Genomic DNA, 24,977 nt, shown 5'->3' with positions numbered 1-24,977 from the left:
CAAAATTCCAGAGAAGCAATGCTAACTCAGCTGAAACTTTAACTGAAAATTAAAACAAATCCCCTTTGGGACGAGATGGAAATGTCAGCCCAAGGATGAATCTGTTCTCAGTGAGTTGCAAGCAACTAAAGGAGATACAAATTGGAATCCAGCCTTTGCTGCACCACACACCATCTGTCAACCTTATAGAGTGAAATAAAGGAAAAGCAGAGAGCCTGCAATTATCCTCTCCCTCGTTGGATAGCCTAGAGGCCAGAGAAGTGGATTCTCTTCCCTGATACATTTATTGAGACGGAAATGACACATTCGTTTTCCCACAGTGGTGATGCTGTGCATTGCTCTCTTATCCTCCTCACTGTCCCCTTGGCAAGAAGGAACACAGACTGCCAGGCTGGGACCTGAGTGAGAAGGCTCTCTTCCCAGGGTTAGAGATATAGATTTAGCAAATTGCAGGAGAAGAACATGAGAGAGCAGGGGATGCTGAAGTCTCTCCACCCGGCGCACTGCTGGCAAAATGCAGGAACTTGCTTCTGCCCTTCCAGGCGCCTGAGTACTGCTGGTACTGAGCACTTTCAGTCAAGCAAAATCTCTTCTCTCTCTCTTTCTCCCCCCCTGCCCTTGCACATTTTCATAACCTTGCAAAAGTTTCAGAAAACGTCATCTTTAACCTACTGCAGGCAGGACTTGGGGGCCACGTGAGGAACAGCAAGGGGGACCATACTGGATCAGAACACCAGCCCCATGGCCAATGAATGGGAGACTTGGAATACACTCCCCTACACCCCACCCTAAACAGGGTGCTGGAATGTCTCTCCCTTGGCATTGCATTTTGAAAGATGTGTCTGGCAAGACAGCTAGCTGACTTTGGCAGGCACTGCCGTCAGTGTGATAATTAATTAAAAAGCAGTTGAGAAAATACAGCACGAGGTTACTTCACAACCGGATCCACAAGTCACTACCAGAGCAGGGCATCCTGCTCTATTCTGTATCTCTGTTTTTTTTTAAGGAATCAGTATCTTACCTTGTGCACTGGAAATAAGAGACTATGATGGAGAGGAACAAATCCTTGTGCTAATCAGTGAGAGGACCTTGTCTGTGAGATAAGACAACCTGGCAATAGAACACTAAGTGATATCACAGCAATAGAAAGGACAAATATGGCAAGACATAATAGCTAAAGGCTATTTTACACAAGCCTCCTCTTGTTTCCTGTGTGACACCAAAGACTGGAAAAACCTCCCTGTGGAACAGAAAAGTTAGCAGGAGGAACAGGTGTCACATCTACTGCAGTCAGAGCTGCAGCTGCTGCATAGCTCCCCATATTTCTGTGTCTTCAGCTGGGCTCTTCCAGGTACCAACAGTGAAGGCACACATATTATGTTCCTAAGCAGACACCCAGGTTGTTCCTGCTCTCACTTTTCCCACTGCTGCTCATTTAGGGAGATTTGAGATAACCATTACACACAGATTTTGGTGCAACTGTAGCTCTCACCTGCCTGCACACCTGCCTGTCACTGGGCTGTCCCTGCCCCTACTGAAAGGTACTTGCAGTGCTCGCCCACTGCCAGCGTGGAAAAGCAGGCAAATACTGGGCCACAAAAAGGGCCTGTTGATGAGTGTTGGTGTGACAGGCTCAACAGTCACCCTCAAGGCCCTGGATGTCTTGATGTTGTGCTGCTCCTTACTTGAAGCAAAGTAAGAGGCTCAGCCCAGGTCAAGAGGACCTCCGCTGCGTGTAAAGTTATTGCTGTAGCCCAGTTAGTGGTTATTGAAACAGTCAGGGAAGACTAAATTTTTTATTCCCAAACTGGAGTTTCTTTAAAAATGGCTGATTTTCAGAAAAATACATTTTAAAAAACATTTCATTGATATCTTTGAACAAACTAAAACTAGGAGAAAAGTATCCTTTTTTGTTTGTTTCTTTGAACTTACTAATACAGAAATCATCTGGAAGCCTTAGCTGACTTTTTGGCTTTATTTTCACTATTTTTCTTCTGGGTGGGGAAAGAAAAAATTCAAATACTTACAGAAAGGAAGAAAAAAAAAGACTTCTTACTTGTATTTCCTTGAAGGAGTTTGTTTTCTCCAGAACATGTTTTCTGCTTGTTTCTAAGCAGATACTTTTGTTGGAAGACCTCTCACCCTCAGTTATCAAATCTTTTATGTTAAAGCAGTACAGAAACATTCAAAGTGTCATGTTGTGTCACCCCCCTTCCCTTCTCACTGTACTTCAAGCTCTCTTTGGAACATTGTTGTGGAAATGAAATTTTCTGGTTGGTTCTCCCCTTCCTGTCATTGTGTGAGGCCAGTGAGTCTGCTTGGGGTTTAGCACAGCTGCACTGCATAAACCAATGCTGCCCACGTTGTGTTGGAGCCACTTCTGGGCTTGTTTTCAGTTTAACCTTCCACATGGTCTGTGAGTGCAAGTACCAGTCTAGTTATGCAACTCCTCTCTCCATTGCCCAGGATTTCACCTATCCTTATTAGGAACAGTGTATTTTAGCTCTCACTATAGTACCTTCCACCCACTTTGGAGTCCATGAATGCTATAAATCAAGCTCTTTTTTACAGACGGAGCTTTGCTTTCCCCTCTAGGATTATGTATTTCACAGACAAAGAGGAACTCAAGTCCAGTTAATGATTGCAGGACCTGGAGTTGATGCCATGAAGCTTCTTTTCCATCCAATCAAGATTACCTGGAAGGGAAAAAATGGTTTTTAAATGTTGGAAAATATGCTGTGTCCCATTTAGTTCAGATTATTTTGCATCTGAGTTTACAACAGACTTATGCAATTTGTTCAGGATCCAAGAAACCAGAATTATCCCCTTCCCCCCATTTTTCAGCACTTAAAAGTTTTCTTTTAGTGTTTTGTTTTTAATCTTCCTTCTTTTCTTTTTCTTTCTTTTTTTTTTTTAATTTGGTGGGCACTTTGCATAACTCTTTCTTAAATACATAACTGTCTTAAAGTGAGGCATGGGCATAAAGAAAAAATTATGCAAACAAACATTTTCAGTGTAACAAATTAGATTTCATTCTGTGAAAATCTGCTGTGTGCCCTTGCTATTGACGGATATCACGAACTATGTTGGGAATTAACTGTAAGTCTGTTTACAACCTGTGGATTTACAGATGGGGCCAGCAATCCATCCAGGACTGGTGTGCCAAGCATTGACACTGCTCCTTTCTACCTGATCCTATAAGTATTTAAAACTACACTACTTCTCTTCCCAAAATCATATTATAACATACAATATGTCACATTGTCAGCTTTCAGGAGACTTCATATTCTGATGGGGTAGGTAGCATCACCTGCAGTTAGGGTGACCTGACAGTCTCCCTAACAGCAGCCTGCCTTAAAGTGTTTGTTCTTTTAGCTTGCCTTATGTTGCCATCAAGGAATGACATTTTCTAGGAAGGATGTCTGACCCTAGAGAGAGTCAGGCTGATTTCTAAGGGGGAAATGATGCCATACAGTTTCAACCAAATTAGATCAACAGAAATGCACAGTTTAGTCCACACTAGTGGAAAAGAAAGACATGAAAAAATTCCTGTTATTGTTTCGAAAAGATGGTCTCAAAAACTGTGTGTCAGAGGATATGCTCAGTACTCAGTAAGCTGCAGCACAAACCATATTTTTCCCTGCCCACATCACCGCCATCCTCTGGTGAGGAATGCTGGTCTCTCCTTATTCCCTCTTATTCTCTCCTTATTCCCTCTTCGCTTCCAATCCCCTGCTCTGACTCCCACTGTGTTAGCCCCCTCCTCTCCCTGACACTCACTTGTCTCAATGGAAAAGTCTCAGCATGAACAGTTTGTACCCTCACTAAATTCTTCCAATGCCTTCTGGATATAAATAGGGATTGCTGGTGGAGGAAATTCTAGTTGTGTCTTGGGGGAAAATGTATTCTCACTTACAGATCTTACTGGTCTTTTAGTGGAACCTGAAGTTGGAAAGGGGACCCAGTACTGCTACACTTCAGCAGTCTGTTATTGAACAATCTCACTAATATAAACCAGATATGTTTTAGTCTCCTAAGATGTCTGGTATGAGAAAGATCTGTTACCCTTGAAGTGAATCCCATTTGCTTCACATTGCAAAACCCAAGGAGTCCTCATTCCCTGTGTCATAAGCTTCTTTATGAAGCTGGGCCTTTGGCAACAAACTGCACAATGAAATGAAAACTGGTATTGTTATTAAATTAATGTCCTTACATAACTGATCTTTCACCCAGTGACTGCCAACGCAAATCTCAGTGCAAACCACATTTCTGAGAGGAGGACAAAGAGAGTTGAAGAGCTCAAAGAATCAATTTTTTATTTCTCAGGACCACAGATGCAACCTCCAGTGAATTAATTTTTTTCTCCAAACTTGTATCCCCTCGAGTACTGGCAAAACAAGGTCTCGGCAATGATTTTTTCGAGGGAACAGTGGAAGCCCCCTTGCAAGCACTGTACAGGAAATGCAGTTACCTGCTGGTTACTGATACAAAAGCATGAATGGGAAGGAAGACCCCACCAGAGGCAGCAGGGCTAGGTCGCCAAAGGCAGCAAGGGCCAAGGGGGTGAAACGCCGGGGCCGCATCCTGGCTGCGCGGGCAGGGCTGGCCAGAGTGCTGTGGGAGGGCTGTGGGAGCCGGGCCCAAGGAGAGCTCGGAGCCTAGGGCTCTATGCACGCCATGCCGAGCCGGGGCCGTGCCGCTCTATCCCGTCCCGTCCCGTCCCGCTCTGCTGCATCCCGCGGTGTGGGGCGCCCCGCGGCAGAGCCGAGGGCCAGCGCCGGCCCGAGGGCCAGCGCCATCCCCAGCCCCAGCACCATCCCCAACCTCAGCCCCAGCACCATCCCCAACCTCAGCCCCATCCCCAGCCCCAACCTCAGCCCCAGCCCCAGCCCCAACCTCAACCTCAACCTCAACCTCAGCCTCAGCCCCAGCCCCAGCCCCATCCCCATCCCCAGCCCCACCCTCAGCCCCATCCCCATCCCCAGCCCCAGCCCCAGGCTCATCCCCAGCCCCACTCTCAGCCCCATCCCGATCCCCAGCCCCACCCCGGCGATGGGGGCAGCGCCGGCCCCGCCCCGCCCCGCGGCGCGCGGCCAATGGGCGCGGGGCGCTCGTTTGCATATTTGCATATTTGCATATTGCCCGGGACATAAGGGCGGGCGGGCGCGGCGCTGGCGGTGCTGGGCGCTCCCGAGCCGGGCCTGTCCCCATCGCTGCGCTTCTGCGCCGCGCTTCTCTTTAGTTGTCATAAGTTTTTAAAGCAAAAACCTTACTTCTTATTTTTTTTTTTTTTTCTTTCGCGACGAAACTTTCGTGCCGCGGCAGGAGGCGAGATGGGGAGGAAGGCGTTCCTGGCCGCTGTGTGCCTCTGCCTGCGCTGGGTGGCTGCTCTCGGCGGTGAGTCCCGGGGCGGGGGGTGGCAGGACGGCGCCCAGAGCGCGCACGGGACACGGGGTGCACGGAGCTGCCGGGCCTGCCTGTTGCTTTTGGGAAAGGGGAGCCTGGGGGAAAGCGCTGCCGGCATGGCGGGAAAGGGGAGTTTGCAATCTTTCCTTTGTGACGCTATCCCGGGGTACTTGGGATGCTGCGGCACCCGGGTGTCACGGAGTGGGCTTGGAAGGCGCTGGAGAGCGACACTGGGGGGAACCTCCATCCTGTTAGGGGGGACCTGGAGCCTGTTCCCCAACCGAAACTCAGGCACAACCTGCCGGGCTGCTGGCGCGACCTGTTGAGATTTGGGATGTGTTTTTTTCCCAGAAACGGGGTGGCCTCCGAGAGTCCCTTACCCCAGCAAGGGACTTGCACAGCAGTAGCACCACGGTAAGGTCCCTGGGCTCCCTCCTCTGTGGGACTCATCCATCCCAGCATCCCAACTTCGTACAGTTCTTGATCATAGCCGAGGCAAGGCTGAGTCTCATCGCTATCATGTGTTTCATCGTTATCGTGTGTTCGAGTTGTAGTTAAGCCTGTAGTGGGCAGAATCCACCAGGGGACAAGTGAATAGAGGGATGTACTCTTTCTAGGTTCACGTATGGCTGTGTTTGCACTCTGCGTGTTGTACCTGCACTTGTGCATAGGCACCCTGTGCAAGCTCGAGGAAGTGGAACACGTGCAAGTGTTGACTGCCAGATGTTCACTAATGCTCTCTCAGTTAATCACAACGTGGTTGAAGCTGTTGTGAACAAAGGGATTAGTTCCAGGAGATCACTACTCCTCAAGCTTAAAAACTAAAAAAAGCTATTAAAATATTGTTAGCAGTGCTCTGTCACAGGCTTACTTTCTTACACCGATCTTCCACACATAGTACCTATCTTTTAAAGTTTAGCCTTAGAAGAAAGGGTGGCCGTAGCTCCTAGAGCTGCTTTGTGATCCTAAACTGGAATATATAAACTGCTGTTTTTTTCTGCTGTAGATGCCTTTGTTACTGCTTTGTGTACAAGGAAGCTGAAGGGAAGTATTCAGAAGTAGGAGGATGGGGTGCTAGGGTACAGCGAAAGGAATGCATTCTAGCTTTGAATCCAATCTTGTGCCATCAGAGACAATCAAAACAAGTTTTCATCACAGTATCCAAGTTCTATACAGTAAAATAACTGTCTTCCCAGAGAAAGCTTTCATCCCTGCAGGAACTGATTTGCCACAGACTTACTAATAATTTCATTATTTCTTCTTAGGAGCAGGTTATATGAAAGCAGGTTGTGTGTTCATCCTAAAGCAATTCAAGCCTTTAGTTCCACACTATTTCTTGCACACCACAGTAAAAAGTTTTTTGAAACCACAGAAAACACATGATCCAGCCCTCCAGGAATTCAGAGTATTTAAAAAACAACATAGAAAAATACTTTATAGGTGAAGAAAATGTTGGCGTTCCAGGAAAAGATAAAAACATTGCTAGGAATACATTCAGAAATTTATTTTTACTAGTGTAAATCCAGAATCTACATTGTTGTGTGATATGAACTGCTGGCTTTTTCTATGGCTGTGTTTTTAGGATAGACGTAGCAGGGGAGCTGTGGCGTGGCCTTTTGAGAAACAGTGCGTTTCTGAGAAGGCACAGAGGTGAGGCTCTGAGGCATCAAGTTGTGCTGGAGATTAGCATGATCACTATCACTTCTAAAAGTTTGCTGGAATCTCCTCTGTACAAAAGTACTTGCGTGATAGGACTTTCTCATGCATCCTTACCTCTACATTACTGCAAAGTCTGACAGCGGTTGCATTTTAATTGTCTTGGGCTAATTCCAGATATCCCAGAGGGAGTGATAGATGGCATGATCTCTGCTGGATTGAGTTTTGAGTGTCCCAGCTGCAGCTGAGTAAAGATTTGTCAGGGAGTACCAGGGAGAGGGGTGGGCACCCCTGTGTGTGGTGCAAGAACAGCAGTTTGCCAGCTGCAGAACTTGAGCTGGGAGGTTCTTGCTTAGCTTCTGAACTTGTGCCCAGCAGCTTTTCAGAGGTGTTGCTCTTTCCATTGACCCCACCTGGGAAGTGAAGCAGAACGTACTCTCAGGGCTCTGCCATTAAGGAATACATAAATAAACTTGAAGTTGTAATATTTTTGCAGCGAGGTTAAACAATAACCTGATTCGTGAGGTAGGTTTCCTGGGATTGCAACACACAGTAGTCTGCTTTCAGTTTATAGTGTAGATCAAATTAAACGATAACTGTTTCTGTGATATAACCCCTTTATTACAGCTGGCTGTGGGTTTGCTTCAGAATCTTAGGAATTCAGTATGACTGATTGACGGGTGATCCTAATGCTGATTGTTGGCTGAGAGAAGATTTAGCCCAGTTAACTACAGCTGGTAAATGTTCCATGTTATGTGCAGATGTGTACTGCTGTGCCTGTGTGTGCATGTATGTCTCTGTGGGCTATAGTATACACAGTCCAGCAGTGTCATTTCTAAGGATCTTTGCACTTAGCTAATAGTATTTCCATTTCTCAGTACATAATGCTAGGAAATTGTTGTTTATCAAAGATTCCCTTTTTAAAACCATAACTCAGGTGCACCCATTCTGGCAAATGCATTGTTATCATATTTTGGCAACCTGTGTGATGTGGGCAGTTTAACTTTTGATTAATATTCCAGATGTTGTTACTTCCTCAAGAGTCACATTCTCCACCCAGCTGACCAGTGGTAAACAGTTTCACAATAAAAATAATTTGCCAAGTTGCCTTGGGCTTCCTGTGAAAGAAACTTGAAACTGAATTCTTTTGACTAGTGTGTCAGAATGCTTAAAGACAGTGGAATGCTTTCAAAATTGATAATTGATAGGAGTCCCTAACTGAATGGAATTTCACAAGTTGCAAGTCCAAAGTGTCACAAACTTTGAACAGGAAAAACAAAACTACTGAGTTTTCCCAGTTAGTAAGCTTTTTTTCCCTCCTGCTTTCTTTGAGTTCTGTGAGATTTTTGATCTCACAGCTTTTTATTTTTTTTTAAATATGGAAACTCAGACTGTGGAAGTAGAGGTGTAAGAAAAGCATCAGAAAACTTTGTATAGCGTGACAAAATGGTGAAGTTTTGGCAATGCAGCCTGAAAAGCCAGCTTCCATCTGGAATTGGTCACTTGATTCTGCTCCAGTTCCCTAAATAATCCCTTTGTAGGTCGTGTTAACTGTAAGCACATAGCAGTAGATAGAAAACTTTGTTTTGCAACAGGTGCTTGTAGTTGTAACTGTGTGCCTGGAAGCTTTGGCAATGCACAACACTTGCTTTGGTACCTTTGCTGAACTTTGTCTAGGAAAGTGTAGTTTTTAGAAAAAGCATGGATTTCTTTTTTGTCTGAATGTATTTACTTCCAGTCTGTTTTATTCAAGGCCTTGTTTAGAAATGGGACTTGCATTCTTGTCATGAAAAGCTACTTTGGTGTCTCAACATGGATGTATGTAGATTTCTAATTATATCTAATTTCTGTATCTGTGTTATGAAAAATGCGATGTTAATTCAGATAAATTTCTGTACACCTTTCAGAAAACTACCCATTTTTGGGTTTTCTCTGGCTTCATTAACTTGAGTTAAAACATATTACTTACTAAACTGTGGTGAGTGTGTACGTTGACTGTGTCTGCACTTCTTTGTGTAAGACTGTAAGAATGAGGCCCAGCAGTTCACTGGCTCAGGACATGATTCAAGGAGACTTCTCCCTTTAAATCTATGAGGAAAAGTCTGTGGCAAAATCTATGAATGACAAAGTTTGGTTCTGAATAATTTTTTTAATAGACCAAGAAATATGATGAGGTATGAAAGCAGAAGTGGGAAATGCTATTTTTCTGAAGAGATGTGCTGTGTAACTTCTCTTCTTCAGGTTTAAAGCTTGGTACATGTAGGTCTGTGTGGTGAGTGTGTACATACTATGTGTACCTCTATAATGTATTTGTAAAATGTGTTCTGCAGAAGCTGAGATGTGAGGTGGTGCTGCAGCGAAGACCAGGTATCTTGTGCTCTGAGCCATATAGAATTTGCAAAGCCAAACTTAGGCAAATTCTGAGGAAAGCTTCTTGATGAGCACACCATGAAGAAGTCTGTAATAAACTCCACTACACACACACTTCCCTCATCCAAAGAGTATCTTGGCTGCTGGGAACTGACCATATGTGGACATAAGATAACATGACACTTTTTGTGGCCATAAGATGATAACAGTAATTTCTTCTGACTTTCTAATTCCTCATACAACATAGTTAAATGAGAAGAGTGGCTGCCTGCCATTTCCCTAACTCATGGGCTGTTGCTTTGCAGCTGCTGCTTTCCTGGTGGTGACTGTATCTCAGTGATTTTATGTCCTCAAATCCCCATCGAAGATTTTTAGACTAGAACACGCAGATAATTGTGAGGCACTTAGCATGTCTTCAGTGGCAGGTGCCACTGTACTGCAATCTTTCTAAGCTTGGTGCACTTTTCCAAGTGCACCCTTATATAGTACACTTTGAATTGTAAATTTCCTATAAGCTTGTTTTCAAAAGAGCTGTGGTCTGGACTTACATGCAAATTCTAGCATGTGTTTGTAATTGAAAACACACTACAAGACAGGATATCAATGTAATTTAGATTTTGGATGATTATCAGATAAGTTTAATTCAGAAGGGAAATTATATCTATGTATGAAAGGAAGCACTATTAACTAGTGAGCAGGTGGGCTATTCTTGTTTCCCTTCCTGTACTAGGAGGGAGTATACATAATTGGAAGTCCTGGTGTTGTATGCCTTACAGTTGAAAGCTGTTGCTGTTCCTTTCAAGGTTTTATTGAGTCACAGCTGAATGAAAAGTTACAGCTTATATTTAACCAACCAGCCTTTGGAGCTTTTCTTTTTCTGGCTAAAAAGTATATAATATAAGTCTAAAGATTTGTTCCAGAAAAGTGTTTTATACTCTCAGTTGGTGAGAAAAAGAAATTTCAAACATGCAAAAATGTAGAAAAGGTTTGGTTAGTTTGGTAAATGTAGCTTTCATTGGTGGGTGAAATGTTATATTTGCCATTATGCGAATACTTCTGCTGGTTTGGAGGAAGGGTAAGGTCTATGAAAAACACCTTTCTTTAGGAGGAAGGAGGCAGGAAGGGGGCCCTCAGTGTAATTATCCTAGATTAGCTAGCCAGCCTAGCACAGTCAAGGTTGAAACCTCAAGCTGAGTACTGCCTCTGTTCAGTGAACAGTTCTTGCTTTCCTGCGTGTGCTTTGACAGGTGAGAAATCCTGCTGAACTTGGGCAGTATTAAGCCACTGATTATGGCTGACAAGTTTTTCAGAGGCTTGTACATAAGCATTTGTTGCAAGGCTCTGTGCTGGTTTTAGACTTAATGCAGGAGGTTAGACCCTGATTTCTTGTGACCCTCCAAGCACAGCAAGAACTTCCCAGACTTTATAGAACTCCCTGAGGTGGGGTCAGGCAGAAGTCAGTGGCCTGCTGTGTGTGGTAGCTTGAATAAGAAGACCAGAAAAACTGTTTTGGAAGAAAATGAATTGTAAGTTAATAATCACCTGAGTGATGCAGAAATGCAAATCTACCAATTATCATAGAAAACCTCTTCTGCAAGAGGAAAAAAAAGAGGAGTGGGAGTCTGTTTTGCATGCCTAGTGTAAGGTCCTTACCTAGGTATTCCCCATGATGACTTGGAGCCAGTCATTAATGTGTGTTTAGGAGTTTGTGAAAGGTTGGTGGTCTTGATGTCAGGAAAGACCATGCTGAGCAGGACAGAACTGGCCTAAGTTCAGCTGCACTTGAAAAACAGGCAATCAATATTTGCCAAACTCAAGTTGCCAAACAGGAGCCTGGGTTTTAAAAAGTTAATTATGGGGTCTGCTGTACGTAGAGGCATTTAAGTGTTGAATCAGACATAAAAAGAGGAGACATTTAAGTTCCTTCCTGAAGGAAATAGTGAGTATGAAGCCTAAAGTAATTTCTGCCTTGGCAGGAAAAGGAGTACTTAAATTTTGAATCTGGAAGCTGGAGGGAGTGATCTTTGCAGGCCATGATATACTTTGTTACCACCAGCACAGGATCTTCACCTCCTTCCCCACCCTGGACTCAAAATAGCTTCAGGCAGAGAAAGATACTCTTCTGCCCTTATTTTTCTGTAGTTTATCAGATGACCTGAAAATGTACTTATTTTCAAAATAGACTGCTGGTTTGCTAGTTCACTTTCTCTGATGGGTGTCTGGTCTTCTCACCTGCTGTTTGTTGGTCAGAAGTTAGAACTAGCATTTTGTAAAACAGTGGTGGCTTCACAGCTTTTAATGCACTGCAACTACATGGTGTTACAAAAGGCCTTGTTAGGCAGTGATTATTGATGAGGTGATGTGGAAGATGCACCACCAAAATATGTAATAGTATGGTAGTAGCTCTCTGCGTTCCTGGATGAGTCTGTGACTGTCCTGTGCAGTTTTCTGTACTCTTGTGATACTTAAGAGGTTTCCTGCTTAATGTAATGGGAAAAATACTGACTCTTAAAATGCGTTCATACCTCTGTGACAGCTCAGCAGATTCTTACTGTTTTAGCAGGACCTTGGAAGGGGAGCAATTTTCATCCTTTGATTTCCTCTTTACATGGCTGTTGAGTGCTGTAGGAAATGAAAATCATGCATCCCATTTCTTGACTGTTCCAGATATCTCTCCAACATTGTACCTGTGCCTTCTGACTTTGTCCTAGTACTCCTAACCACTGCTATATGTTTTTTGTGCTCTTGCATAGCAGAAGCTGAAAACAATTTCGATGGAATTGAAAGCAAGTTTTCCTTACGGACACCTGCAGAACCCGATGAGGATGTCTGCTACCTGGTTCCTGGGCAGGTGAACAGCCTGGCACAGTGCAACTTCAATCATACCAGTAAAACCTTTGTGGTGATCCATGGGTGGACGGTAAGACGAAGTGGGAGGAATCTCCCTTTTAACCACACTTCTGATAAACTGTCCAGAGGTGTCTCACAGATATATTATTTCTCCTTTTTTAACTAAAATCCCCAAAATCAACAGGTGACAGGGATGTATGAAAGCTGGGTCCCGAAGCTGGTGGATGCTCTGTACAAGAGGGAACCTGATTCAAATGTCATTGTAGTGGACTGGCTAGTTCGAGCTCAGCAGCACTATCCGGTGTCTGCTGCATACACCAGGCTGGTGGGAAAGGATGTTGCTATGTTTATTGACTGGATGGAGGTAAGGCATGGAGACATGTCTCACATTCTACATAATGTCACAGGAGACAGAACAGCAGTGATGCAGTTGTGCTAATCATCTCCTGTTGGGACGATGGAGTTAAACTCTTGCAGACAGTACTTTAGCTGGACTGGTAGAATTCCAGCTTTAATTTACTGGCTATCTCCTGCTCAGAGGGCTTTTGTAGTGCATTCCAGAAACTTTACCTTGTGGTCTGTGGAGTCCTCTGAGCCCACAGTATTTCTGTCTCTATGAAAGACAGGTCCCTATATATTATACAGCAGCCAGCCCTTGGGAATCAGAAATGTGCCCTGCCTTTGGAAAATACTTAGGAGATCCAAAAACTGGTGGGGAGAGGGTGGCTGAAAATCTTTATAATACACAGCCCTGTTTTCTGTCCTTTATTCTGCATTCCTCTCAGCTTAGATTTTGGCCATAAATTAGTTAGATCAAGAAATCTACTATGGCACAAAATTATGATAACTGTATAGTGTTTCTTCTATTATTCATGGCTCAAACAAAAATCCTGGTATTAACAAAATGGGGGGTTTTTTGTGGCTTCTGACATTTTTGTTTGGTTTTGAACTTCAAACAAATTGTTCTCTTCTGCAGGAGCAATTCAATTACCCTCTCAACAATCTCCACTTGCTGGGGTACAGTCTAGGTGCCCATGCTGCTGGGATTGCTGGGAACCTGACCAAAAAGAAGGTGAACAGAATTACTGGTAAGGAAACCTGTGACTGTAGAGTGGAGGGTCCCATCTCTTCCATACTGAAACATTATATTCCACTGAAAAATCACCAATAATTGTTGCTTGCTGGCAGTATTTTGGTTATATGTTCATCATTTAATGAAACATCAGGGCTGGTATTTCTTTAGTAGAACTAGAAAAAAAATTCAGAAAATAACAACAAAGGTGGTGAGTGAGAAACCTTTATTTGCTTTTTCACAGGAAATGAGTGAGTAGGCCATGATAAAAGAGTTGTTTGGGGGGTGCGGTGGGGACTGACCAAATTTGTGGCTTGGAAAAGGTCACAGTATCTCTTGCAGCATGAGAAGTTCAGCTGGTTGTCTTTATCCAGGCAGTCATTTCTTACAGCTGATGGAAGCCATTCAAAAAGAACAGGACATAGGTCCTGCTGCAGCAGTTTTAGTACCTGCAGAACTCTTTGCCATGGGATGGTGCAGATGCAAGAAGTTTATATCGGCTCAAAGGGAGATTGGACAGATAATCAGAAGAGAGATCCAGTGTGGGTTATTAACAAGTTAATCATAACAGGCTCAAGAAATATTCTAGGCTGGAAATAATACTGTGAGAATTTGGGGAAGGGGAAGGGAGCATACATATACTTGCCATGTTGCTATGTGTGCTCAGATGTCTAAGGTGATTTTTGGAGACTGAGAAATGTGCTAGACAAGACAGAGTGTGTGGCTACTCTGGGGCTGGTTTACAACCCACCACCTGGAGAGCTGAGCCCTAGCACTGATCTCAGTGACAAAGGAATTGCCAGCATCAGCAAATGAGGCTAAGAAAATTGCTCATCTGTGGTTTCTTTGTTGCTGAGAGAGCTTGGGAGCAGCATTTAGAAGGAAGCCTAGCTCCTGTCACTCTTTACTCTTTCACCTGAGCCTGGCTGTGATCCCAGATCCACAGGCAGGCTGAGAGGAGAGGTAGGCAGCAGTCACACCTGGAAACGTCGAGTCCTGAGAGGTGGCAGATTAAAGTCAGGAGGCCAAAGCAGTAGTCCATCTGCCCTTCCTTTCTCTAAGTTGCAGCTTTGTTGCTTTGCCAAATCACTGACATAGCAGTAGCCCTCTGTTATGCCTCTACAGTTGCTTTTGGTGCTCTTCCTTTCCTTGGGAAAAGCACAGGGAGCAATGTAATGTGGCCCCTGAAGCCCTCACAGCTGAGGGTGAGGCAGCTCAGACCCACTGGAGCTAACTGTGGGTGAACAGCACAGGTGCCTGTCCCCACCTGAGGGCTGCAGAAAAGACATGTCCCTTCAGCCATCTCTCAGGTAGTTGTCTGAACAGGAGATAGTACTTGTTCACTGGCAGAATAGTTCTGGGCTTTTTTGATGTCAGTGTTGCTGCCGCTTGACAGTTTACCATAATAATCCCCTTCCCCTTAGGTATGTAGAGAGTGAAGCCCTCATTTATGTTTCCCACTTGTTCCCCTGGCATGGAGTTGTCAGCAAGACTTTTCCATACTTCAGACACTTCAGATTCAAGTTCTACAGTTCTTGACAAGAGAGGAAGACACTGAGAAAATACTTAGGAGCTCGTTTCTTCCACCCACTACAGCTACACTGTAGCTACAGCTCTGAGGAAGTTCGCTGGGCTTCCTTCCATGTGCTTGTATACACTTTTATTTTTTTTAAACAGTGACAACATTTCAAGGTAGTGCATTTGATTCTCCTGTATACATGAATGTTATTTAAATGATCCCTCTGTAATGTCTGCAGGAAAACCAACTCAATACTCCAGCCCAACATGGCAGTTGAGTTTAGCTTTTGTTGTCAATGTCAGTGTCTTTGGCAGACAGTAGTATCAGTTTTTCTTTGTGGTTTGCCCCATAAAGGGCTGGATCCTGCTGGTCCTACCTTTGAGTATGCTGATGAACTCACTCGCCTCTCCCCGGATGATGCTGACTTTGTGGATGTCCTACACACCTACACCCGAGGCTCTCCAGACCGCAGCATTGGGATCCAGAAGCCTGTTGGACACATTGATATTTATCCCAATGGTGGAGGTTTCCAGCCAGGTTGCAATCTGGGAGAAGCACTGCGTCTGATTGCTGAGAAAGGCTTTGGAGGTGAGGTTGCTCTGAAGCAAGCAGTATAACATTCAGAGGGAAACCTGAATAGTCCTGCAAGGTGTCTTGTAGGGAAGGATGTCTGAGAGGCACAGGAATATGCTCTTTTAGGTGCTTTTAAAAGTCATCCGTAAACAGCAGCTCTGGCATAGTGGATCAGGCCTGTTGACAGCATTGCTTAGGGGTTTATATCATTACATGTGTGCATGTATACATATTCCACATTTTCATTCTTTCAAGATGTGGATCAGCTGGTGAAATGCTCCCATGAACGATCCATCCACCTCTTCATTGACTCTCTCCTCAATGAAGAAAAGCCCAGCATGGCCTACCGCTGCAACACAAAGGAGGCCTTTGAGAAGGGCCTCTGCTTGAGCTGCCGCAAGAACCGCTGCAACAATTTGGGTTACAAGGTCAACAGAGTGAGAACAAAGAGAAACACCAAAATGTATTTGAAAACCCGTGCTCAGATGCCCTATAAAGGTAGGTAGTGCCTGCTTACTGGTGAGCAAGACTGGTACTTGTGGTCAGCAGTGTGTCATGGTGGGCGTGTGCTGCAGATGACAATATTCCTGATTGGTGCCTGTGGTGAGCAGGTGTGAAGCTGGTCTGTAGTTTGCCATTGAATACAAGTCTCAGAGAAAAGTGTCCTCTTACTCAATGTGTGGAGATGTCGGGTAGAGTACAAGAAGAAAGGTATTTTGTAACAAGTTTCTGAGTAGCAAAAGTTAGACTTCCTCTGCTGCCCGATCACTTGGAACAGCTGAGTCTTCCAAACCTTTCAGTGTTCTTCATCCAAATGATTACTTCTTCTGCTGGGGAAATAATCAGCAGAACTCAGTCGGATGAGCAACTTATTTAAAGATATGCAAACATCAGATTTGTGGCTTTGGTAGTGCGCTTGCTAGAGGAGCCCTAGTCCTTGTTAAAATAGCACAGCACTTCTTGATTCTAGTTGCCACTGTGGGAGATCTGAGAAGGACAGTGCCAAGAGAACTGGGAGGCTTTCAGCTAGGAAAATAGCACTGGATTTTACTACTTTATTTTATTTTCCTCCCTAGCTTTGCCTGTACCCCATGGGATGCTTATAGGGTGCGTTGTGTGATGGACCAGCAATCAGAAGGCACATTCCTGCAGTGTTAGAGCAGCTGCAAGACTGGTGTTCTGCTGGCATTTGGTGCTTTATCTGCAGTGTCAGTGGGCTGATTTTTTTTCTTTTGTCTCCTTTTAACAAGTGTCCTGTAAGAGGAAGGCTTCTCACTTTTTTCAAGTCAAGGACAGCAAGTCTTACACGTTCAATAGCAGGTTTGAAGGTGATAATGCAAAAACTGTGGTTATAGTGGCAGCTTGAATGCAGAGTTCAGTTGCAAGAACTGCAAAGGTGTTCTTTAAAGATGATTGCCTTGTTAACTTATGTTTACCTTCTCACAAAAATAGTTCCCTGGACACCTGCAGGGAAGTAAACTCATTTTAGTGAAGTTGGCATATTCCAGCCTAGGATTTTCAGAGGTGAGGCAGGGTGATTTCGTCACCAGCTGTCTCTTTGGAGGTTGAGTTTTCCTAATGGCGTTTCCTTTTGTATTCTTCCAGTCTTTCATTACCAGGTCAAGATACATTTCTTTGGAAAGACTAACACAACCAAGACAAACCAGCCATTCCTGATCTCTCTCTATGGCACTCTAGATGAGAGTGAGAACATTGCTTTCACACTGTAAGTAGCTACAGAAACAACTGCAAAGTACTGTTGAGTTTACCTAAATTTGTTAAAGTCTTAACTGAAAAACTTGTTCTAGCTCCAGCTCCAGTAATCTTCTTACAGGGTCCTAGTATCTGCTCTTGGGCTTGATCAAGGAGTTGCATTTGCTTCTGAAGCTAATGAACCAAATCTTACAGTAGCTCTTCTTGATACGACATCTGAAATATGGAAATTTGAAGTCTGACCTGTGACTCAGCCTAATAAGAGTCTTTCTAGTGCTTTCTTATTTTCTTTTCAGTACTTTTGTACCATGTTAAATCTTCTTAAAAGTAGACTAATGGGTTTGAAGACCTCAGTACAGAAGCTGAGGGAGACTTGGGATTTGCTTTCACAGCTCTGCAAATAAGTTTGTGTGTACATCCCTGGACATAAGCTGGCAGGGAATGGAGCTGGAAATCACCAAAGTCTGTTTTCTGCTCTGAGGAATGTAAATTGTTTATGGCTGGTGGTTGTCTGGCTTTCTGAGAGTCATCAGCACGGGAGAGGACAACCCTTGCCTGTCAGACTGTCCCAGGATTTTAGCAGCCTTGCTACAGAAGGATGTTCCTTTTGCCTCTACAAAAGCTTAAGACATTTTTTTCCTTACTTCATCCATCAATGATGAACCTCTGCAGAAGGATGCATCAACCATCCTATGCAGAAGGTTGCTTCCTTCTCTGGAGTACAAAAATTCCAGGTTCTATTGCTCCTTAATTTTCTTTGTCTGTCCAAGAGTTTTGGGGTTTTTTTGTTTGTTGGTTTTTGGTTTTTTTGGGGGGTTTCTTGTTTTGTTGTGTTGTTGTTGTTTGTTTGTTTTTTTTTTTTTTTAATCTTCTCCTCCCCACAGGCCTGAAGTCTCCTCAAACAAGACCTTCTCCTTCCTGATTTACACAGAAGTGGATATTGGAGACCTGCTTATGCTGAAGCTGCAGTGGGAAAAAGACACCTTCTTCAGCTGGTCAGACTGGTGGACTCCTTTTACATTTGACATCCAGAGAGTCAGAGTGAAGTCAGGAGAAACTCAGAAAAAGTAACTTGCTTTGGTTGTTACAAGCTATATTAGTTTTAATTGACAGTGCTTCCTGATTTCTGGTATCTCACAGGCTGGGACAAACATGTTAAGCAGTTACAAATTGGTGCAGCACTGATAATCAGGGCTCCAGTGGTATCAAACCACCATTTATATCAGCCAGGTTCAGTCATTTGCTTCCACTGTGATCTGCAATTTATAGTCTTTACTCCCACATAATTAATTTGTATCCTGCTGTCTTATCTACTTGAGGTTAGTTATAATATGCAGGAGTGTGTGTCCATGAACCAGCATCAGTGACTGTGTTTGCAATTTCTCTCCTCCTTTTTCATGCTGGGTGTTTGCATAGGTTTTGTCACAAAGAGCATGCTTAGATGGGGGTTTTTAGAAATCCTTTCAAAAGTGTGCTTTCACAAAAATTATTGCTTAGTTAAGTTGGATTTTCTTAGGGGTTTAATACCTGCATGGTGGGTGAAAACAGACACAACTGTTGCTGGACATTGCTAATGCGTGAATGTTAAAACATCAAAGTCTGCACAGAAGTGCTTTGACATTAATCTTTTGAAATACTCATATTCACTAAACATGAGCTCTGTTTGCAGAACACGGGCCTAGAACAGAGTATGTGTGTCCTAGGTATAGTATAGTAAATAATAAGTTCCTTCTTTGAATAAACAGGTCAGTCACTTGATCAAAGAACTGTTATCAGAGCTGAACAAATATAGGGGTGGGGAAAGTACTGATAAATAGTAAAAGCAAGTGCTCAGGTTTTCTGGAAATTGTAACCTACTTTGTTTGCAAACATTTGAGGAGTATGGCTTTCTTCCAAGTTCATTCACCTGACAAAAAACTCATGTAAAGACTGGTGCAAATAAAGATCCAAGAGACTTTGGGATAGAACTTCAGCTGTCTTAGCCACAAGAAGATTTTATGCAGAGGATCAGTGAAAATTATGGCTGTGGTTTGACGCCCATGTATAATTTGTTTACCAGTTTTTCTTGCACAGTGTTTCTTTTGTCACAGAATTCTCTTTTAAAAATAACTTTCTCACTGGCTTGTGAAGTAGCAGTGCCCCATGTGACAAAGTATAAAGACTGTTTCCAAGCACCAGTCTTCTTTCTAAGATTAAAAAGGGATGTTTGGCTCAGTCATGTGATTTTTCCAATATTTATTCCACAGAGTGGTGTTCTGTTCTCGAGATGGCACCTCACGTCTCAGTAAGGGAGAAGAGGCAGCAATATTTGTGAAATGCTCAGAGCAACCCGTCAACAGGAAGAGAACAGGGTATGAGTAATCACTATTGGTTCTATATTGTTTTATTACCACTCAAGTGGTAATAAAACTTTGCCATTAATTGACTTGTGCACTAGTCTTCTCAAGGCTTCAGAAGCATCACAGTCAGACTAACCAGAGGTTTGCTTATGGCTGCTTTAGCAGCTTAAAAGCCCTTTGTTTGCTTCTCTGCTGACCATTCTTGTGTGGTTGTTAGCATGTCTGAGAAGCAGGTACTAGTCACTGCCTCTCACAGCCACTCGGTGGCCAAGCTTGAGGGACTGTTGGGGAGGGTTACGGACAAGGCACTAGCACACAGAGGAAAGCATGTCTCTGTCTCAAGATTCCTTACGCTTACCCTTAGCTGCAGAATATTCAAACTTCCATACTGGGTCAGCCCAGAGCCCTCCCTCCTTACTTGCCAGCAGCAGATTTGGAGGCTGGTACTGGAATGGAGCAGGCATATGCAGGTGCTCTTCTTCGCACACTGCTTTCTGATGGCAACCATCAGCTGAGTGACTTTCTCAGATTTTCATCTCTATGGATCAGAGATTCTGCCTTTGTTTAAAAGCCCTTGGTGCACTTTAGTATTTTTATCAATAATTTTTCTGACCCAGATTAAATGTGGGGACAGTCTTTGCCCTTTACCCACAAAAGTTTGAGATAGAGAAGTGGTTATATTTATTGTAGTTCAATTGCTGTGTATGAATGGGGACACTTCTAGGCTGAGATCTAACTGCATAAAAAGTGCACGTGCTGACCTTGACTCTGGGGCAATGACTTGGATGGGCCTTGAGACATCTGTGTGTGTATCTGACATAAAAACAAGCAGAAGCCAGGAGAAGCCCAAGCACATAATTTATCTTCCTGTTAAGCAGGGAGTTTTAAAATCTTAATTCTCAAAAGTAAGACAAGTATCTTACATCTTCCTTATCACCTTTATATTTTATCTTTTTTCCACAGTACCAAGAAAGCCTCTAAAGAAAATTCAGCTCATGAATCTGCTTAAGTGACAAGAGCAAAGATTTTTCACACTGGGGAGGAGAAGAGTCTGTTCATCCCTGTGGACTGGATGTTCAGAACCAAATATATAGAAATATTTATCCGCTGCTGGATTTTTGCCTGCTATTCCTAGCTATTTTAGAGACTTCTTGTAAGAAAGTCTCAGCATATGAAGTTACTAACCATAACCATTATCCAAATAGTTAAAAACAAAAAGAAACCTGCAAAACAACATGCCAAAGTTTGGAGTGCTGAAAAGATACAAGTAATTTTGCTTAATCATGGTGCCTTGTGACAAGGTTTCTTGACATCAGATCATATATAGCAATTTTTTAGTATTTATTGAAAAGAAACAAAGCCCTGTGCTTGATTTTATTTTTTGCTGTTGTTTTTGGGGTTTTTTTGTTTTGTTTTGTTTTGGGTTCTTTTGGTTAGTTGGTTGTTTTTGTTCTTTTCAGGAGTCTTTTAAAACTAGACAGATTTGTTTTCTGTCTTGGCTAACTGAATTTTCAGGCAGTTCAGTGGAGAGAGTTCATAGTTTTCAAGTGTGTGTTTAACAAATAAGTAGGTTTCCCATGTGAAAAAAACCATCTTTGCTGTGTGTAATACTAGAAGGTGTCAGGGACTGACTTAATATGGGGATGAATTTTTTAGTTTGTGGTTATGAATGTATTTAATTGGGGGTAGATCCCAGTGGTGCTTAGCAATAGGTATGATCTGTTAAGCTATATACTTCTATGCCACTAAACCCTGTAATAAATAACAGCTGTAGGAGAAGGCAGCAATGCCAGTGTCTTATGCAGACATTTAATACTTTATCTATGCTTTCAGTTATTGCAAATGAAACTGTCTAGCCTTCAACACTGAAAATGGAACTGCAGAGGAATTGAGCTACCAGAAAATGCAGGAAACAGATATTTCCCCCCACCTCCACCTTCTCCCAGCTTGCTTGCATCATGTATGCCAAAACTGTCACAGTTTCTCTACTCTTTGTCAATGAGTGTCAGTCATGCAGCTGAGTGGCTGCTGTTTGCAGTTTTCAGTGCAAGTGAATCCACTTGATAGCTGACAAGGATATTCATACTTCCCTGTACTGGAACTGTGACTGCCAGAGGACCACCTCTGTTTGTTTCTTGGCTGTGCTAGGAGCTGCTTAGCTTTCTGCCATGAGATGGAATTCAGCAGGAAGCAGGAGCAGAGTTAAAAGCAGCCTGATTGTGTGCTCCACAAGAAAGAGTGCTCTGAGAAACACTGAAATTAGCCACGCTGCAAGTTTATAAAAATAGGTATATTGAAGGCAGTCTGCTTCCCCGTTTTAAAGTAACATACAATTTTTCTAGTGTGCTGAAAGGTGCAATAGCCCTCTTTTAACTTCGTAGAGGAAAAACAAAATGCTGGAGAGGTAGAAGGGCCTGAAGGTAGGCACTTGGAGGAGTGTAATGTTAGCTATGTTGCTGGGTGTTGTAGTCTTTTCCTGCATGGGCAAGACAGCACGGAGATGGTGATTTCTCCAATATCATCCCATCTTAAAAGCAAAGAAAAAAATGTAAGTGTTTATGTGCACAGTTTGTTTCCTATTTCCAACTGTAGCTGCTAGTATATTTGGGGATAAAAGTCTTAAACAGTGCAATATGTTGGAATATTAATAGCTCTGAAATTGCTCACATTTGATTCCACATTCGATTAAACTACAGCAGAGATGTGATGAGTCATTGAGGGTGGGGTTGAGTATTGAGCCACTGCATTTGAGACATCTAAAAATAAATACAGTGATTTATTCCCTATAGTTTCCACTTTTTGTTGCAATTTTCTCTTAAAAGTTAAATTCTTCAGAAGCAAAGTATCTGGACAGCTGTGCTCTTAATACAGGATCAAATACAAACACATTTAGAATTTGGATACAAAATAGTGAAAGTTCTTTTCATAAGGAAACATGGTTTAGCTTGGATGTTATTTATTAGCTGTAAATAAGATATTTATGGGTGTAAAGGTAGTTTGTATATATTGCTAAAGTTGCTGACAGTCTCTACATTAATACAGTTGTGTAGTATTAATCCTGTATATAGCTTTCAGAGATTTTTATCAACAAGCCACTTACATTGCATTGTTTCCTATGTGGTTAATACTTTTTTTTTTTAGAAATCTCCTCAGTTTTGTATAGAACAGAAACCTATGGTTTTAATAAAATTCTCAAACTGATACTGAAGTCATTAGTTTAATTTCAATGAAACAATCTGCTGTATACCTTATATGTGAAGGCCAGAGCCTATCCTTGAGTTCTGGGCTGGAAGGATGTAATGAGACACTGGGGAAAAAAAAAAAAAAAAAAAAAAAAAGGGTGGCTTGTGATTGCTGCACTCCCCTCCCCGATTTCATTTTGGGAAATGCAAAACTCATGTATTAAGACATCAAGAAATCACTGTATGAAAGAAAGTATCCCACATCATAAAAGAAGTAGTTTTTCACCTGTAGTTTGTGGTTTTCAAGTTTCAGGCCCTTTTAAGAACAGTCCAAGAACTGTCCTTATTTTGAAAGGCTTGTTTCCCTTTTTTTTTTTTTTTTTCCGCAGATGTCAGAACTGTGCTTCTGCTCCATGTTTTGCCAAAATAGAGATGTTCTGACCCTGTGGGTGCAGGAGGAAAGCACCAGTCCCTTACCACCACTATTGCTTAAGGAAGGAACAGTGACAAGTCACTTTCACCCATGTGTTATGAGTGCAGCTGAGCTCAAGAATGGTTGTCACTAGAACAGTTTGCTCTGTCATACACAGCAAGACTCCACCCAGGCAAAGGAGGGGGATTGCTAGAATTAAGGACAATTGTACTGACACACACGTGGGGGATCATGTTAGGAGTAATTAGAGCAGTTCTCAGTTCACCTGGGGAAATCTGCTTCCAATGCTCTTCCTTTGTCAAAGATGACTGCTCTTTGACAAGAGTAGAGCTTAATTCCTTGTGAAAGCAGAGGGAAGCTATGCCATGGAAAATGGATGGTTGAAGAGGATGAAAGAACTGGAGGGAGAAGGGAAGGGGGGATAGGGAGAATGCTGAGAGAATCAGTGGAAAAAGGAAGAACCCAATCTGCAGACTGCAATCCTTGAAAATGCTGGCAGTGGGTGTTTTAAGGCCATTGTTCTTTTCCCTGGGTCAGTGTCTGGATTAGGGAACTAGAAGGGCTCCTGCAGTTGTACAAGACAAGGCCTGGGATCACATCTCGAAAACACCATGGTATGACTATTCTTTTAACATCACAGCAGCCTCAGTATGCTAAATGTGTTACTAGGTAAAGCAGAAAAATAGTTTTTGTTGGGGGGTCAAGAATCCAGGTGTCTCCTGTGAGCCTTTAGAGCCATCCCTGGGCCCCATTGCAGCTTGCTCTGCAGTGCCCAGCCACATCAGAAAAGGTGATGATCCCTGTTCACCCTGCCAACTGTCTCTGGAGTGGGCTGGGAGGGATAGACTGTCCAACAGTCAACAAGTGGGTGGACAGACCAAAAGAGACATTCTTGGCTGCAAGGAAAGAGTGAAGAAAAAGGATTTTAGCCAGTGTACCTGCAAGATGAGGAAATCCTGACTCAGGTTTCTCATGAATTTTAATTAGATTTTAATTTTCGTATTTAATTCTGAGAAATTTTTGGAATCAGCAATGACTTTGCTCTCCACAGATGTCTCCATACTTTTGCCATTCAGATATAGTTGTGTGCCTGCACTTTTGTGTGTTAAGAACAAAATGTCAAAGCTTGCTGCTTGAGATGAGCAAGACATTGTGCATGTGTTGTTTCTAAAGGTCAAAACCAGATATTGAAAAAAAAGTTTCTGTAAGAGAGAAGAATGAAAGTAGCTGTACTATTTTCCTTTTTGTTTACAGCTGTCATTGCAAGGCTCTCCATATTCTGACTGTCCATACAAACATAGCAACATTAAAATCCTCAGGTCCAAAGGAATCAATCCAGCTGCCATCAAGTTGAGATCATTCAGGAAAAACATTTCCATCTCCTCCTGCTGCATCTTTACAAAAAAGTCTTCTAGTTCAAATGTCTTTTGTAGCAGGTCTGGAAAGTCACCAGTTTATGCGTCAGTGAATAAAGGGATTAGCATTCTCCAGTGGCTGAAGGAGAACAAGGAAATGAGAAGAGGAAGGGAAGGGAACCATTTGGCAGAACATCCCATATAAAGCTTGTCTTAACAATGGTTTTATGTCCATGTGTGGTGCTATCTCTGCACAGCAACACTCAGAATGCTTCCCTAAATCAGAACAATGCATCCACATCAGAAATGCAGATGCTCAATGGGGACCACTTTGGATATAGCAGGTGTTAGTGTGGGGGTGCAGTGCATTTTCAATGACGTAACCTCCCAACCTTCATGTCAGATAAACACCGTGTTCTTCGTTGTAGGCCCTTCCTGTGGGAAGTGACCCAATATCATCAGTCTCACTTCTTGCCAATGACACTGGAGTATCTGCTGCTGTTTATCAC

The 24,977-nt window shown here is 43.0% G+C and overlaps 1 protein-coding gene across 1 annotated transcript; it reads left to right on the top strand.

Annotated features, from left to right (window-relative positions):
• The first annotated feature begins 5,166 nt into the window (after nt 1-5,166).
• Nucleotides 5,167-22,699, top strand: LPL (lipoprotein lipase). The gene is made up of 10 exons (XM_048292016.1): nt 5,167-5,397; nt 12,189-12,352; nt 12,467-12,646; nt 13,259-13,370; nt 15,228-15,461; nt 15,702-15,944; nt 17,052-17,172; nt 18,044-18,226; nt 19,406-19,510; nt 20,462-22,699. Exons 1-10 carry the CDS (start codon nt 5,334-5,336, stop codon nt 20,505-20,507), a joined length of 1,452 nt encoding a protein of 483 aa, XP_048147973.1. The 5' UTR covers nt 5,167-5,333; the 3' UTR covers nt 20,508-22,699.
• The last annotated feature ends 2,278 nt before the right edge of the window (nt 22,700-24,977 follow it).

Source organism: Corvus hawaiiensis, chromosome Z, assembly GCF_020740725.1.
Source record: "Corvus hawaiiensis isolate bCorHaw1 chromosome Z, bCorHaw1.pri.cur, whole genome shotgun sequence".
Lineage (NCBI taxonomy): Eukaryota > Metazoa > Chordata > Aves > Passeriformes > Corvidae > Corvus > Corvus hawaiiensis.
The sequence above is the reverse complement of the archived record's forward strand: the minus strand, read 5'-3'. Positions and strand labels throughout refer to the sequence as shown.

Excerpts from the sequence above, each read along its gene's own strand:
- LPL (XM_048292016.1), top strand. The coding sequence starts at position 5,334 with ATGGGGAGGAAGGCGTTCCTGGCCGCTGTGTGCCTCTGCCTGCGCTGG. Across the intron at positions 12,353-12,466 it reads TGGTGATCCATGGGTGGACG|GTGACAGGGATGTATGAAAG; the intron begins GTAAGACGAAGT and ends CAAAATCAACAG. Across the intron at positions 12,647-13,258 it reads TGTTTATTGACTGGATGGAG|GAGCAATTCAATTACCCTCT; the intron begins GTAAGGCATGGA and ends TCTCTTCTGCAG.